At 43.1% G+C, this 16,067-nt stretch overlaps 1 protein-coding gene across 2 annotated transcripts in view; it reads left to right on the plus strand.

The window, feature by feature from the left end:
- The window catches only part of LOC134840340 (uncharacterized), a 42,954-nt gene extending 27,668 nt beyond the window's left edge, over positions 1 to 15,286 (plus strand). For both annotated transcript variants that reach the window (XM_063856102.1, XM_063856103.1), the window contains exons 3-7: positions 10,400 to 10,570; positions 13,294 to 13,420; positions 13,848 to 13,992; positions 14,386 to 14,534; positions 14,919 to 15,286. In XM_063856102.1, coding sequence (XP_063712172.1) covers positions 10,400 to 10,570; positions 13,294 to 13,420; positions 13,848 to 13,992; positions 14,386 to 14,534; positions 14,919 to 15,144 — 818 coding nt within the window. In that variant the 3' untranslated portion in view covers positions 15,145 to 15,286. The remainder of the gene's footprint in view (positions 1 to 10,399; positions 10,571 to 13,293; positions 13,421 to 13,847; positions 13,993 to 14,385; positions 14,535 to 14,918) is intronic.
- Positions 15,287 to 16,067: the final 781 nt, after the last annotated feature.

The raw sequence follows: 16,067 nt of genomic DNA on the forward strand, positions 1-16,067 counted from the left end.
TCAAGTAAGATATCAATGAATCCATTCCTCTCCACTCTAGTATCCTCACTCACCACTGTCGCCCTCAGCAGACCTCACGAGTACTCAAGTAAGATATCAATGAATCCATTCCTCTCCACTCTAGTATCCTCACTCACCACTGTCGCCCTCAGCAGACCTCACGATTACACAAGTAGGACATTAATGAATCCATTCCTCTCCACTCTAGTATCTTCACTCACCACTGTCGCCCTCAGCAGACCTCACGAGTACTCAAGTAAGATATCAATGAATCCATTCCTCTCCACTCTAGTATCCTCACTTACCACTGTCGACCTCAGCAGACTTCACGAGTACTCAAGTAAGATATCAATGAATCCATTCCTCTCCACTCTAGTATCCTCACTCACCACTGTTGCCCTCAGCAGACCTCACGAGTACTCAAGTAAGATATCAATGAATCCTTTCCTCTCCACTCTAGTATCCTCACTTACCACTGTCGCCCTCAGCAGACTTCACGAGTACTCAAGTAAGATATCAATGAATCGATTCCTCTCCACTCTAGTATCCTCACTCACCACAGTCGCCCTCAGCAGACCTCACGAGTACTCAAGTAAGATATCAATGAATCCATTCCTCTCCACTCTAATATCCTCACTCACCACTGTCGCCCTCAGCAGACCTCACGATTACTCAAGTAAGATATCAATGAATCCATTGCTCTCCACTCTATTATCCTCACTCACCACTGTCGCCCTCAGCAGACCTCACGAGTACTCAAGTAAGATATCAATGAATCCATTGCTCTCCACTCTAGTATCCTCACTCACCACTGTCGCCCTCAGCAGACCTCACGAGTACTCAAGAAAGATATCAATGAATCGATTCCTCTCCACTCTAGTATCCTCACTCACCACTGTCGCCCTCAGCAGACCTCACGAGTACTCAAGTAAGATATCAATGAATCCATTCCTCTCCATTCTAGTATCCTTACTCACCACTGTCGCCCTCAGCAGACCTCACGAGTACTCAAATAGGACATCAATGAATCCATTCCTCTCCACTCTAGTATCCTCACTCACCATTGTCGCCCTCAGCAGACCTCACGAGTACTCAAGTAGGATATTAATGAATCCATTCCTCTCCACTCTAGTAATCTCACTCACCACTGTCGCCCTCAGCAGACCTCACGAGTACTCAAGTAAGATATCAATGAATCCATTCCTCTCCACTCTAGTATCCTCACTTACCACTGTCGCCCTCAGCAGACTTCACGAGTACTCAAGTAAGATATCAATGAATCCTTTCCTCTCCACTCTAGTATCCTCACTTACCACTGTCGCCCTCAGCAGACTTCACGAGTACTCAAGTAAGATATCAATGAATCGATTCCTCTCCACTCTAGTATCCTCACTCACCACAGTCGCCCTCAGCAGACCTCACGAGTACTCAAGTAAGATATCAATGAATCCATTCCTCTCCACTCTAATATCCTCACTCACCACTGTCGCCCTCAGCAGACCTCACGATTACTCAAGTAAGATATCAATGAATCCATTGCTCTCCACTCTATTATCCTCACTCACCACTGTCGCCCTCAGCAGACCTCACGAGTACTCAAGTAAGATATCAATGAATCCATTGCTCTCCACTCTAGTATCCTCACTCACCACTGTCGCCCTCAGCAGACCTCACGAGTACTCAAGAAAGATATCAATGAATCGATTCCTCTCCACTCTAGTATCCTCACTCACCACTGTCGCCCTCAGCAGACCTCACGAGTAATCAAGTAAGATATCAATGAATCCATTCCTCTCCATTCTAGTATCCTTACTCACCACTGTCGCCCTCAGCAGACCTCACGAGTACTCAAATAGGACATCAATGAATCCATTCCTCTCCACTCTAGTATCCTCACTCACCATTGTCGCCCTCAGCAGACCTCACGAGTACTCAAGTAGGATATTAATGAATCCATTCCTCTCCACTCTAGTAATCTCACTCACCACTGTCGCCCTCAGCAGACCTCACGAGTACTCAAGTAAGATATCAATGGATCCATTCCTCTCCACTCTAGTATCCTCACTTACCACTGTCGCCCTCAGCAGACTTCACGAGTACTCAAGTAAGATATCAATGAATCCATTCCTCTCCACTCTAGTATCCTCACTCACCACTGTTGCCCTCAGCAGACCTCACGAGTACTCAAGTAAGATATCAATGAATCCATTCCTCTCCACTCTAGTATCCTCACTTACCACTGTCGCCCTCAGCAGACCTCACCAGTACTCAAGTAAGATATCAATGAATCCATTCCTATCCACTCTAGTATCCTCACTCACCACTGTTGCCCTCAGCAGACCTCACGAGTACTCAAGTAAGCTATCAATGAATCCATTCCTCTCCACTCTAGTATCCTCACTCACCACTGTCACCCTCAGCAGACCTCACCAGTACTCAAGTAAGATATCAATGAATCCATTCCTCTCCACTCGTGTATCCTCAGTCACCACTGTCGCCCTCAGCAGACCTCACGATTACTCAAGTAAGATATCAATGAATCCATTCTTCTCCACTCTAGTATCCTCACTCACCACTGTCGCCCTCAGCAGACTTCACGAGTACTCAAGTAGGATATTAATGAATCCATTCCTCTCCACTCTAGTATCCTCACTCACAACTGTTGCCCTCAGCAGACCTCACGAGTACTCAAGTAAGATATCAATGAATCCATTCCTCTCCACTCTAGTATCCTCACTCACCACTGTCGCCCTCAGCAGACCTCACGAGTACTCAAGTAAGATATCAATGAATCCATTCCTCTCCACTCGTGTATCCTCAGTCACCACTGTCGCCCTCAGCAGACCTCACGATTACTCAAGTAAGATATCAATGAATCCATTCTTCTCCACTCTAGTATCCTCACTTACCACTGTCGCCCTCAGCAGACTTCACGAGTACTCAAGTATGATATCAATGAATCCATTCCTCTCCACTCTAGTATCCTCACTCACCACTGTTGCCCTCAGCAGACCTCACGAGTACTCAAGTAAGATATCATTGAATCCATTCCTCTCCACTCTAGTATCCTCACTTACCACTGTCGCCCTCAGCAGACCTCACCAGTACTCAAGTAAGATATCAATGAATCCATTCCTCTCCACTCTAGTATCCTCACTCACCACTGTTGCCCTCAGCAGACCTCACGAGTACTCAAGTAAGCTATCAATGAATCCATTCCTCTCCACTCTAGTATCCTCACTCACCACTGTCGCCCTCAGCAGACCTCACCAGTACTCAAGTAAGATATCAATGAATCCATTCCTCTCCACTCGTGTATCCTCAGTCACCACTGTCGCCCTCAGCAGACCTCACGATTACTCAAGTAAGATATCAATGAATCCATTCTTCTCCACTCTAGTATCCTCACTCACCACTGTCGCCCTCAGCAGACTTCACGAGTACTCAAGTAGGATATTAATGAATCCATTCCTCTCCACTCTAGTATCCTCACTCACAACTGTTGCCCTCAGCAGACCTCACGAGTACTCAAGTAAGATATCAATGAATCCATTCCTCTCCACTCTAGTATCCTCACTCACCACTGTCGCCCTCAGCAGACCTCACGAGTACTCAAGTAAGATATCAATGAATCCATTCCTCTCCACTCTAGTATCCTCACTCACCACTGTCGCCCTCAGCAGACCTCACGATTACTCAAGTAGGACATTAATGAATCCATTCCTCTCCACTCTAGTATCCTCACTCACCACTGTCGCCCTCAGCAGACCTCACGAGTACTCAAGTAGGATATCAATGAATCCATTCCTCTCCACTCTAGTATCCTCACTTACCACTGTCGCCCTCAGCAGACTTCACGAGTACTCAAGTAAGATATCAATGAATCCATTCCTCTCCACTCTAGTATCCTCACTCACCACTGTTGCCCTCAGCAGACCTCACGAGTACTCAAGTAAGATATCAATGAATCCTTTCCTTTCCACTCTAGTATCCTCACTCACCACTGTCGCCCTCAGCAGACCTCACGAGTACTCAAGTAAGATATCAATGAATCCATTCCTCTCCACTCTAGTATCCTCACTCGCCACTGTCGCCCTCAGCAGACCTCACGATTACTCAAGTAGGACATTAATGAATCCATTCCTCTCCACTCTAGTATCCTCACTCACCACTGTCGCCCTCAGCAGACCTCACGAGTACTCAAGTAGGATATCAATGAATCCATTCCTCTCCACTCTAGTATCCTCACTTACCACTGTCGCCCTCAGCAGACTTCACGAGTACTCAAGTAAGATATCAATGAATCCATTCCTCTCCACTCTAGTATCCTCACTCACCACTGTTGCCCTCAGCAGACCTCACGAGTACTCAAGTAAGATATCAATGAATCCTTTCCTTTCCACTCTAGTATCCTCACTTACCACTGTCGCCCTCAGCAGACCTCACCAGTACTCAAGTAAGAGATCAATGAATCCATTCCTCTCCACTCGTGTACCCTCACTCACCACTGTCGCCCTCAGCAGACCTCACCAGTACTCAAGTAAGAGATCAATGAATCCATTCCTCTCCACTCGTGTATCCTCAGTCACCACTGTTGCCCTCAGCAGACCTCACGAGTACTCAAGTAAGATATCAATGAATCCATTCCTCTCCACTCTAGTATCCTCACTCACCACTGTTGCCCTCAGCAGACCTCACGAGTACTCAAGTAAGATATCAATGAATCCATTCCTCTCCACTCTAGTATCCTCACTCACCACTGTCGCCCTCAGCAGACCTCACCAGTACTCAAGTAAGAGATCAATGAATCAATTCCTCTCCACTCGTGTATCCTCAGTCACCACTGTTGCCCTCAGCAGAACTCACGAGTACTCAAGTAAGATATCAATGAATCCATTCTTCTCCACTCTAGTATCCTCACTCACCACTGTCGCCCTCAGCAGACTTCACGAGTACTCAAGTAGGATATTAATGAATCCATTCCTCTCCACTCTGGTATCCTCACTCACCACTGTTGCCCTCAGCAGACCTCACGAGTACTCAAGTAAGATATCAATGAATCCATTCTTCCTCTCCACTCTAGTAACCTCACTCACCACTGTCGCCCTCAGCAGACCTCACGAGTACTCAATTAAGATATCAATGAATCCATTCCTCTCCACTCTAGTATCCTCACTCACCACTGTCGCCCTCAGCAGACCTCACGAGTACTCAAGTAAGATATCAATGAATCCATTCCTCTCCACTCTAGTATCCTCACTCACCACTGTCGCCCTCAGCAGACCTCACGAGTACTCAAGTAAGATATCAATGAATCCATTCCTCTCCACTCTAGTATCCTCACTCACCACTGTCGCCGTCAGCAGACCTCAAGAGTACTCAAGTAAGATATCAATGAATCCATTCCTCTCCACTCTAGTATCCTCACTCACCACTCTCGCCCTCAGTAGACCTCACGAGTAATCAAGTAAGATATCAATGAATCCATTCCTCTCCACTCTAGTAACCTCACTCACCACTGTCGCCCTCAGCAGACCTCAAGAGTACTCAAGTAAGATACCAATGAATCCATTCCTCTCCACTCTAGTATCCTCAGTCACCACTGTCGCCCTCAGCAGGTCTCAAGAGTACTCAAGTAAGATACCAATGAATCCATTCCTCTCCACTCTAGTATCCTCACTCACCACTGTCGCCCTCAGCAGACCTCACGAGTACTCAAGTAAGATATCAATGAATCCATTCCTCTCCACTCTTGTATCCTCACTCACCACTGTCGCCCTCAGCAGACCTCAAGAGTACTCAAGTAAGATATCAATGAATCCATTCCTCTCCACTCTAGTATCCTCACTCACCACTGTCGCCCTCAGCAGACCTCAAGAGTACTCAAGTAAGATACCAATGAATCCATTCCTCTCCACTCTAGTATCCTCAGTCACCACTGTCGCCCTCAGCAGACCTCAAGAGTACTCAAGTAAGATACCAATGAATCCATTCCTCTCCACTCTAGTATCCTCAGTCACAACTGTCGCCCTCAGCAGATCTCAAGAGTACTCAAGTAAGATACCAATGAATCCATTCCTCTCCACTCTAGTATCCTCACTCACCACTGTCGCCCTCAGCAGACCTCACGAGTACTCAAGTAAGATATCAATGAATCCATTCCTCTCCACTCTAGTATCCTCACTCACCACTGTCGCCCTCAGCAGACCTCACGAGTACTCAAGTAAGATATCAATGAATCCATTCCTCTCCACTCTAGTATCCTCACTCACCATTCTCGCCCTCAGCAGACCTCACCAGTACTCAAGTAAGAGATCAATGAATCAATTCCTCTCCACTCGTGTATCCTCAGTCACCACTGTTGCCCTCAGCAGACCTCACGAGTACTCAAGTAAGATATCAATGAATCCATTCTTCTCCACTCTAGTATCCTCACTCACCACTGTCGCCCTCAGCAGACTTCACGAGTACTCAAGTAGGATATTAATGAATCCATTCCTCTCCACTCTGGTATCCTCACTCACCACTGTTGCCCTCAGCAGACCTCACGAGTACTCAAGTAAGATATCAATGAATCCATTCTTCCTCTCCACTCTAGTATCCTCACTCACCACTGTCGCCCTCAGCAGACCTCACGAGTACTCAATTAAGATATCAATGAATCCATTCCTCTCCACTCTAGTATCCTCACTCACCACTGTCGCCCTCAGCAGACCTCACGAGTACTCAAGTAAGATATCAATGAATCCATTCCTCTCCACTCTAGTATCCTCACTCACCACTGTCGCCCTCAGCAGACCTCACGAGTACTCAAGTAAGATATCAATGAATCCATTCCTCTCCACTCTAGTATCCTCACTCACCACTGTCGCCGTCAGCAGACCTCAAGAGTACTCAAGTAAGATATCAATGAATCCATTCCTCTCCACTCTAGTATCCTCACTCACCACTGTCGCCCTCAGCAGACCTCACGAGTACTCAAGTAAGATATCAATGAATCCATTCCTCTCCACTCTAGTATCCTCACTCACCACTGTCGCCCTCAGCAGACCTCACGAGTACTCAAGTAAGATATCAATGAATCCATTCCTCTCCACTCTAGTATCCTCACTCACCATTCTCGCCCTCAGCAGACCTCAAGAGTACTCAAGTAAGATACCAATGAATCCATTCCTCTCTACTCTAGTATCCTCACTCACCACTGTCGCCCTCAGCAGACCTCACGAGTACTCAAGTAAGATATCAATGAATCCATTCCTCTCCACTCTTGTATCCTCACTCACCACTGTCGCCCTCAGCAGACCTCAAGAGTACTCAAGTAAGATATCAATGAATCCATTCCTCTCCACTCTAGTATCCTCACTCACCACTGTCGCCCTCAGCAGACCTCAAGAGTACTCAAGTAAGATATCAATGAATCCATTACTCTCCACTCTAGTATCCTCACTCACCACTGTCGCCCTCAGCAGACCTCAAGAGTACTCAAGTAAGATACCAATGAATCCATTCCTCTCCACTCTAGTATCCTCAGTCACCACTGTCGCCCTCAGCAGATCTCAAGAGTACTCAAGTAAGATACCAATGAATCCATTCCTCTCCACTCTAGTATCCTCACTCACCACTGTCGCCCTCAGCAGACCTCAAGAGTACTCAAGTAAGATATCAATGAATCCATTCCTCTCCACTCTAGTATCCTCACTCACCACTGTCGCCCTCAGCAGACCTCACGAGTACTCAAGTAAGATATCAATGAATCCATTCCTCTCCACTCTAGTATCCTCACTCACCACTGTCGCCCTCAGCAGACCTCACGAGTACTCAAGTAAGATATCAATGAATCCATTCCTCTCCACTCTAGTATCCTCACTCACCATTCTCGCCCTCAGCAGACCTCAAGAGTACTCAAGTAAGATACCAATGAATCCATTCCTCTCCACTATAGTATCCTCAGTCACCACTGTCGCCCTCAGCAGACCTCACGAGTACTCAAGTAAGATATCAATGAATCCATTCCTCTCCACTCTAGTATCCTCACTCACCACTGTCGCCCTCAGCAGACCTCAAGAGTACTCAAGTAAGATATCAATGAATCCATTCCTCTCCACTCTAGTATCCTCACTCACCACTGTCGCCCTCAGCAGACCTCACGAGTACTCAAGTAAGATATCAATGAATCCATTCCTCTCCACTCTAGTATCCTCACTCACCACTGTCTCCCTCAGCAGACCTCAAGAGTACTCAAGTAAGATACCAATGAATCCATTCCTCTCCACTCTAGTATCCTCAGTCACCACTGTCGCCCTCAGCAGACCTCACGAGTACTCAAGTAAGATACCAATGAATTCATTCCTCTCCACTCTAGTATCCTCACTCACCACTGTCGCCCTCAGCAGACCTCAAGAGTACTCAAGTAAGATACCAATGAATCCATTCCTCTCCACTCTAGTATCCTCAGTCACCACTGTCGCCCTCAGCAGACCTCAAGAGTACTCAAGTAAGATACCAATGAATCCATTCCTCTCCACTCTAGTATCCTCAGTCACCACTGTCGCCCTCAGCAGACCTCACAAGTACTCAAGTAAAATACCAATGAATCCATTCCTCTCCACTCTAGTATCCTCACTCACCACTGTCTCCCTCAGCAGACCTCAAGAGTACTCAAGTAAGATACCAATGAATCCATTCCTCTCCACTCTAGTATCCTCAGTCACCACTGTCGCCCTCAGCAGACCTCACGAGTACTCAAGTAAGATACCAATGAATCCATTCCTCTCCACTCTAGTATCCTCACTCACCACTGTCTCCCTCAGCAGACCTCAAGAGTACTCAAGTAAGATACCAATGAATCCATTCCTCTCCACTCTAGTATCCTCAGTCACCACTGTCGCCCTCAGCAGACCTCACGAGTATTCAAGTAGGATACCAATGAATCCATTCCTCTCCACTCTAGTATCCTCACTCACCACTGTCTCCCTCAGCAGACCTCCAGAGTACTCAAGTAAGATATCAATGAATCCATTCCTCTCCATTCTAGCATCCTTACTCACCACTGTCGCCCTCAGCAGACCTCACGAGTACTCAAGTAAGATATCAATGAATCCATTCCTCTCCACTCTAGTATCCTCACTCACCACTGTCGCCCTCAGCAGACCTCACGAGTACTCAAGTAAGATATCAATTAATCCATTCCTCTCCATTCTAGTATCCTTACTCACCACTGTCGCCCTCAGCAGACCTCACGAGTACTCAAGTAAGATATCAATGAATCCATTCCTCTCCACTCTAGTATCCTCACTCACCACTTTAGCCCTCAGCAGACCTCACGAGTACTCAAGTAAGATATCAATGAATCCATTCCTCTCCACTCTAGTATCCTCACTCACCACTGTCGCCCTCAGCAGACCTCACGAGTACTCAAGTAAGATATCAATGAATCCATTCCTCTCCACTCTAGTATCCTCACTCACCACTGTCGCCCTCAGCAGACCTCACGAGTACTCAAGTAAGATATCAATGAATCCATTCCTCTCTATTCTAGTATCCTTACTCACCACTGTCGCCCTCAGCAGACCTCACGAGTACTCAAGTAAGATATCAATGAATCCATTCCTCTCCACTCTAGTATCCTCACTCACCACTGTCACCCTCAGCAGACCTCACGAGTACTCAAGTAAGATATCATTGAATCCATTCCTCTCCATTCTAGTATCCTTACTCACCACTGTCGCCCTCAGCAGACCTCACGAGTACTCAAGTCAGATATCAATGAATCCATTCCTCTCCACTCTAGTATCCTCACTCACCACTTTAGCCCTCAGCAGACCTCACGAGTACTCAAGTAAGATATCAATGAATCCATTCCTCTCCACTCTAGTATCCTCACTCACCATTTTAGCCCTCAGCAGACCTCACGAGTACTCAAGTAAGATATCAATGAATCCATTCCTCTCCACTCTAGTATCCTCCCTCACCACTGTCTCATCCACCAAACTGTCTCATGCAACCCCCAAGTGAAAAGAAAACGTGAGTTATTTCTTGTGTTCCCCCGGTTTCCTCGCACAATAACAGGCTGTTGTCGTATGCGTAGCAAAAACGCAAAATAATATTTTTTGCTGTTGTGTTTTTTTCCAACTTTCTCAGCGTCAAGGCTCATTTGTAATCAAACTGAATGTCTGTGCTTGCTCAAAAAAGTTTTGAAAATGACTGCAACTTTTGTTTTCTCTGTGAAGTTTTTTTTCTGCGCTTTTTATGCTTTTTAAAATCTAAACAAGAAATTTAACAAGAAATTCCGCTAATGGAAACATTTTTTTATCGATATAAATCAAAGATTCCTTCCATATATTTTCTTTTTCGGTTTTGTCTGAATAATTGATAAAATGGAAGCTCTCCCTTTATTTAGTCCTGGCTCTGAGTGGGAAGTATCAGAACAGAAGTGTGTTCAACTTGAGTGACATCTGCACTTGCGAAGTGGAGACGAGTGATTACAGCAGCGACTGCAGTGTGTTCACTGTCCACAAACCAGCACTAGTGGGAGTGGTCGGAAGCACCGACATGATCCTCATGCTAACTGGTAAATAGTGTAGATTTTGCAGCGGTGTTTGCTGGGGTGGATTTCAAGGGGGAGCTAGACTCCTCCACTCCTCGGTGTTTTGACCCTCTCCCCGTCTGATACTATTTTACGACATTTGTTTATCGCCCACCGGCCATTTTGTTTTTTAGTTCAGGGGGAGCGCGCGCCAAAACAACGCGATTTCTAGGTTGGAAAACTCCGATAACATTATCCTGAAAATCCGCCGCATAGAACTAGACCAATTTCTTGGGTTTTGGTAGAACTCCTGCTAACCCAAGTCAAAACTGCTAACCCAAGTCAGAATTCTGCGCCGCAGGTAGTTTTTTTTTAAAATAAAAAACGCCGTTTTTAGTAGTTTTGAGAAAATGTTTGCTTAAAAATGGTATTTCGCCCCGCGCTGAGCGAATAGAGTTGAGTAGAGCCTTCCATCAGTGTTTGCGAAGAGCGGCATTTGCTTAAAACTTTGTTTTTCCGACTTTCAATTAAATTGACGGAATATTTCTCGTTTTTTTTGTATATCATCTGAACACTTTTGATCTCTTGGCTTAAAAATCAACAATCCTTAAAAATCTTTTTGTCACACCGCGCAGAAAAAAACTACACTAATTGGACATTTTGGTACATATATCGTAATAAGGTAAGTCCTCTTAAAACCTCAGCTGCAAAGCCACCCTAGTCGATCAAGGGAGGTTATCTTGCAAGATCTTGCAAGATTCTTGCAAAAGAGGGTTATCTTGCAAGATCTTGCAAGATGGAGGTTATCTTGCAAGATCTTTTAAAGAGATGCATCCTCTTTAAAAGAATCTTGCAAGATTCTTGCAAGATCTTGCAAGATAACCTCCCTTGATCGACTAGGGCAATCGTTTAAAATTGAAATGAGGCAATGTTCTTATTATTACGATACCACACTCAAAAATTTCACCTGTGAATTTTATAGTGTATGGGGTAAAAACTATATAAACAAAAAAGATTCATTTTTTTCAAAATTCTTTCTCATTTTTCAATCAATTTCATCGGGAAATTAATGGCCAGTCGAAAAATCTCTGCTCCACCCTGTTACAAGTAATCTTTTGAAATACATAACTGGCTCGATTTTTTGTTATGCCAGATCTTTGAATAAGTTATTCTACCTTACAAAGCTTGCCCTATAACTTCTGGGATAATTCAATGCCAGATTTGTTTTGAATTGAAAAAAATGGCACAAAAAAGCTAATCGTATCGCTTAGGATTTTGAAGCAGTCTTTAAGGAAAAAAAATATCAATTAAAACTTTCAAATCGGACAAAAATTTATATATGTTTTGGCAAATCCTCTCCCAAAATTTTTTTTTGATATAAACTAACAGATTTCTCATCAAGCTAGTTAAGCGTTATATAGACCAAATATTTGCAAGGCCTCATTATTCAGGTCTTTCAAAAATGAACTTTGTATTCGTGTGTGTTGTAGTTTTTTTAATATTCATGCAATATCAGGTACAAAAAATCATCAGAATGGGTTGAGTGATATACCGAAACGAATCTTTTCAGTCATGATTTGATGCCTTTTAAAAAATTTTCAAAAAACTTTCTCAGTATTGAGAAAAACTGGCTTAAATTTTTGATTTCTATTTTCTATTTGAGCAAATAAAGCGAGCGAGCAGGCTTAAAACATCTTATTTATGCAATTTGAGCCCTGAGTTAGTTTTTGAAATTTTATAGCCTTTTTGGGAAACTTTTTTTAATTGGAGAAGTTTTGAAAATTTTCCCAAATTTGAAAAAAAATTTGTTTTTCTAGTCTTTTTTCTGAAAAAGTTCTTCAACAACTTTTACTAAATTATTATAACTGGCTATCCTTGTTTCAGTGTTTGCAACTGCTTTGAACTGATTTAAATTTCCGCCTACGATGAACGTTTTAATAAAAATGCTAAAAAGTCTTTATTATTTACCACTATTTCGCCAAAAGGGCAGTTTTCACCACCTCATATTGAGTACTTTTTCAATTTGAGCTCAAAAAATCAATTTTTGTCTGTTTGTGTAACTTCTTTTGTTGAGTTCAATAATTTGTATATGCCGACACCGAGTGTATTTTTTTCGATCTCTAGAGTAAAATTTCTTCGAAAACCTCTTAAGCGTTCTATATGATAAAGCAAATGAACCGAAATGGTTTGAAAGCTCACAATAACCAAATAGGCGTGGGGTTGACAGAGACTGTTTTATATAATAGCTGAGCTTGAAACCCTGATGTTCCGACCGCATTTTGATGCTGATTACAAAATCGTTGGTTGAAAAATTGATATGAAAAAATTGACAGAAAAAAAAACATATTTTTTTATTATCTGATTCCTTAAAAAGTTATTTAAAATACAAAAAGATGTATTAAACGCCTCATGTCTTAATAAAAAGGCCAAACTACTTGCCTCAGTTACACTTGGAAAGATTTAACCCGCTGCTTACTGGCATTATCAGAACGCAATATATCGTGCGTTAATTATCCCATTTTGGTCGAGTTAGTCATTTTCAAACCCCCATCGTTTAAAAAAAAACTGAAAACGGTTCATTTTTTTTATTCACGCTCCGGACAAAAATGTTTTTGAAATTCTTTAATGTTTTTTTTTGAAAATTTAGTCAATTTTTTTTCAAGCGACCACTCTTATAGATACCAATTCTGTGGGAACATTCAGTTATTCGCCCGGATACGCGCAGTCTTGCTTAACTTTCTGCTATGAAAACTTGCTACTATTTTCAGTGGGTCCCATGGACTGGCAGAAGAGGGAGTCGGTGGTGTTCGAGTGTCGACACTCCTTCGTCCCCCTCATCACCTTCTATGCATTCCCTCTGCACTTCGAAACTGTCGTCAATGAAATCATCGGCGGGTGAGAAGAAAAAACTAATTGAATACTTTTTCACATAAATTGCTGAAGTTCTGCTCGTTGCTAGTTAGTGAAAACAACACAGACCACCTCAAATTATCCAAAAGAGCTGCTAGTAGCTCCTAATCAGGGGCGTAAGAGCTAAATAACTACCGTTAGACCGGCAAGGCGACAACTCGTCGAAAGCGACAATTGTTAGTGTTTTGGCACTGAATGTTTGCCGCTTAATCTACAGTTACGCATTCTCGTCTGGTCCAAGTTATCGCTTAGTGAAATGTTTCTAGCCTGAAAAAAAAAACAGATGTTTTTTTTTTCTTCGTTTTTCACCAAATGTCACTTATGACGATCGACGAGTTGTCCCCTCAAAATTTTGACTAGTTCGAGTTCGACTAATATCTCCCATTTAATGTCTGAAATGTGTGCATTCTAGGGAGAGTGTGGCCTCTGTTCTTGACGAGACTGTTCTGAGCAGTCCCTCCCCCTGGATCAACTCCAACACCATCAACCAGGTGTTGCTATCCAGAGAGGAGCACTACAAGACAGGCAAACTGGAGAATACTTACATAAAGACATCTGTTAGTCAATCTTTTTCACATGTGTCGCAATTTAGTAGGGAGGTGATTTTGGTGTTTTCTAGCTGTGATGCGGAAATTCTGGCTCTCAAACCTTTTTTCCATAAAATCGCGAGAACTAATTCATCGGTTAAGCCTATAAGAATTTTGTACCTATACGAAACGCAACCCTTATGCAAGGGGGGATAGTAAACATATCCAACATTTCTTAGATATCCTAAGTTTCAAGTTTCTTATAACTTTGAAGTTTCTTATAAAGCTCACACTTTCTTTGTTTCTGATAACTTTCTTTCAAGTTTCGCATCAACTACTAACAAGTTTACTGAAAGTTCTTTCAAGTTTCTTAATCACTTGTTAAAGTTTCAAGTATCTGATAATGTTCTTTTTGTCCTGAAGGTACTACAGGGCTCTCACGAGTACGATGACCTCACCCAGGTCATGTTCGCCATGCGAGAGGGTCAAGTGGTCATGGTGGACAAGTTGTACAAGGGCACTTTTTGGGCACTGGTCACCCTCATGTGCACTGTTCTACTCTCAGTGGAAAGGTATGTAGTTGGGGATTGAGACACTAGACGACAAGCAAATTAGACGATATAAAAAAAGTGGAATATAGGCGAGACCACAAAATGCATATAGTCCGTTTTATCCCGTTTTATTAATATCGTATAGTTTGAACGTCAACACACCCCTTCCCCCGTGTCATCGGGATATAATTGGGATGTCATTGGGTTGTAAACTAGAGTATGATTGACAGCTGTTCGTACCATCGGGTTTGATTGACAGCTGTTGCTACCTGTTCACACCTGCCGACCTTTAGTTTAGAGTCTGATATTGACAGGCACCAGCTGTTGTTTCCGAGTTGAATTGAATTACATATGAGCACAATTCAGAATTAAAATTATGTCGAAAATCTCGTGTTTTCTTAACAGGTCAGTGGCATTCATCAACAGAGCGAAGAACAACAGACAGCAGAAGCTAATGCAAATAAACAATAACAACAATACCAACCTAACAGCCACTGAGATACGAGTGTCCGAAGCAGGCGACGACGCTGACATCAGGGCCACCCCGTCTCCGAGTGCACCCGATCCGAACTTCGGAAACAAGGATGATGGTGTGAATTCACGAGTGTTCTGGAGCGCAAGGAGTGGATAATTATCTAATCGGAACACGACTGCATTTATGCACTCAAAACTTCAGAATACATTGCAACTATTGCAGCACTTAGCATGTTTTTGCCCTGAGATCGGATCACTTAATTGACTGCATGATAATTTTTCATGAACTTCTTCAAGTGTCAGAGTTTGTTTACTGTTTTCTAAAAGTAAGCTTTACTGTGCTTTAATCAAGAGGTTTCAGAGGTTCTTCATAAAGGTCCATCATCGAGATATGCTTCATAAGGCATTCTGTTTGCTTCTTTCAATATTGAAAACAAATTTCACATCATTGGTACCAAAAATGGTTATTTTTAAAAAAAAAAATTTTACATCCTCCCCCGAATATTATAAAAAAAAAATCAATTCGTTAGAGAGGGATGAAAATCGTCTGAGCTCAAGCAACTTAGTCTTCAATATAGCGATGACAGTTCTTTATCAGGTGCCATATACCATATTGCGGATGTAGAACTTTCTCAAAGGGGGGGGGGGTATTTTCAGAAACTTTCGAAAACTTTGTTGACATTTTTTTCGGTGAACCAAATTGATTTTTCGAGCGCTTCGCATACTATAAAGGCCCAAATTCGACACAAATTTCGGCATAGCAGGCTAATTCAACAAAACCGGGTCATAATTGACACTTTGGAAATTTGTCATTAAAAGGCCAAACTGTGCATTCTGTGCATTGTATGCGCTTTCCACAACAGGCCAAAATCAGATTTGTTGCGGAATCCACATCATTGCTACTTTTCTTTGATCTTCTTTGTTGTTATAGATTCCACAAACATATGCTTCAAACACTGTTCCGCTCAAAACCGCTCCAAAAATAGACGAATTTGCGAAATCCGCAACCGTATTTGCGGAATCCAAAACAGTTTGTGGAGTCCACAAACAAACAATAAGACATGTGTATAGTTTAATTGA

Source organism: Symsagittifera roscoffensis, chromosome 2 (assembly GCF_963678635.1).
Source record: "Symsagittifera roscoffensis chromosome 2, txSymRosc1.1, whole genome shotgun sequence".
NCBI lineage: Eukaryota > Metazoa > Xenacoelomorpha > Acoela > Convolutidae > Symsagittifera > Symsagittifera roscoffensis.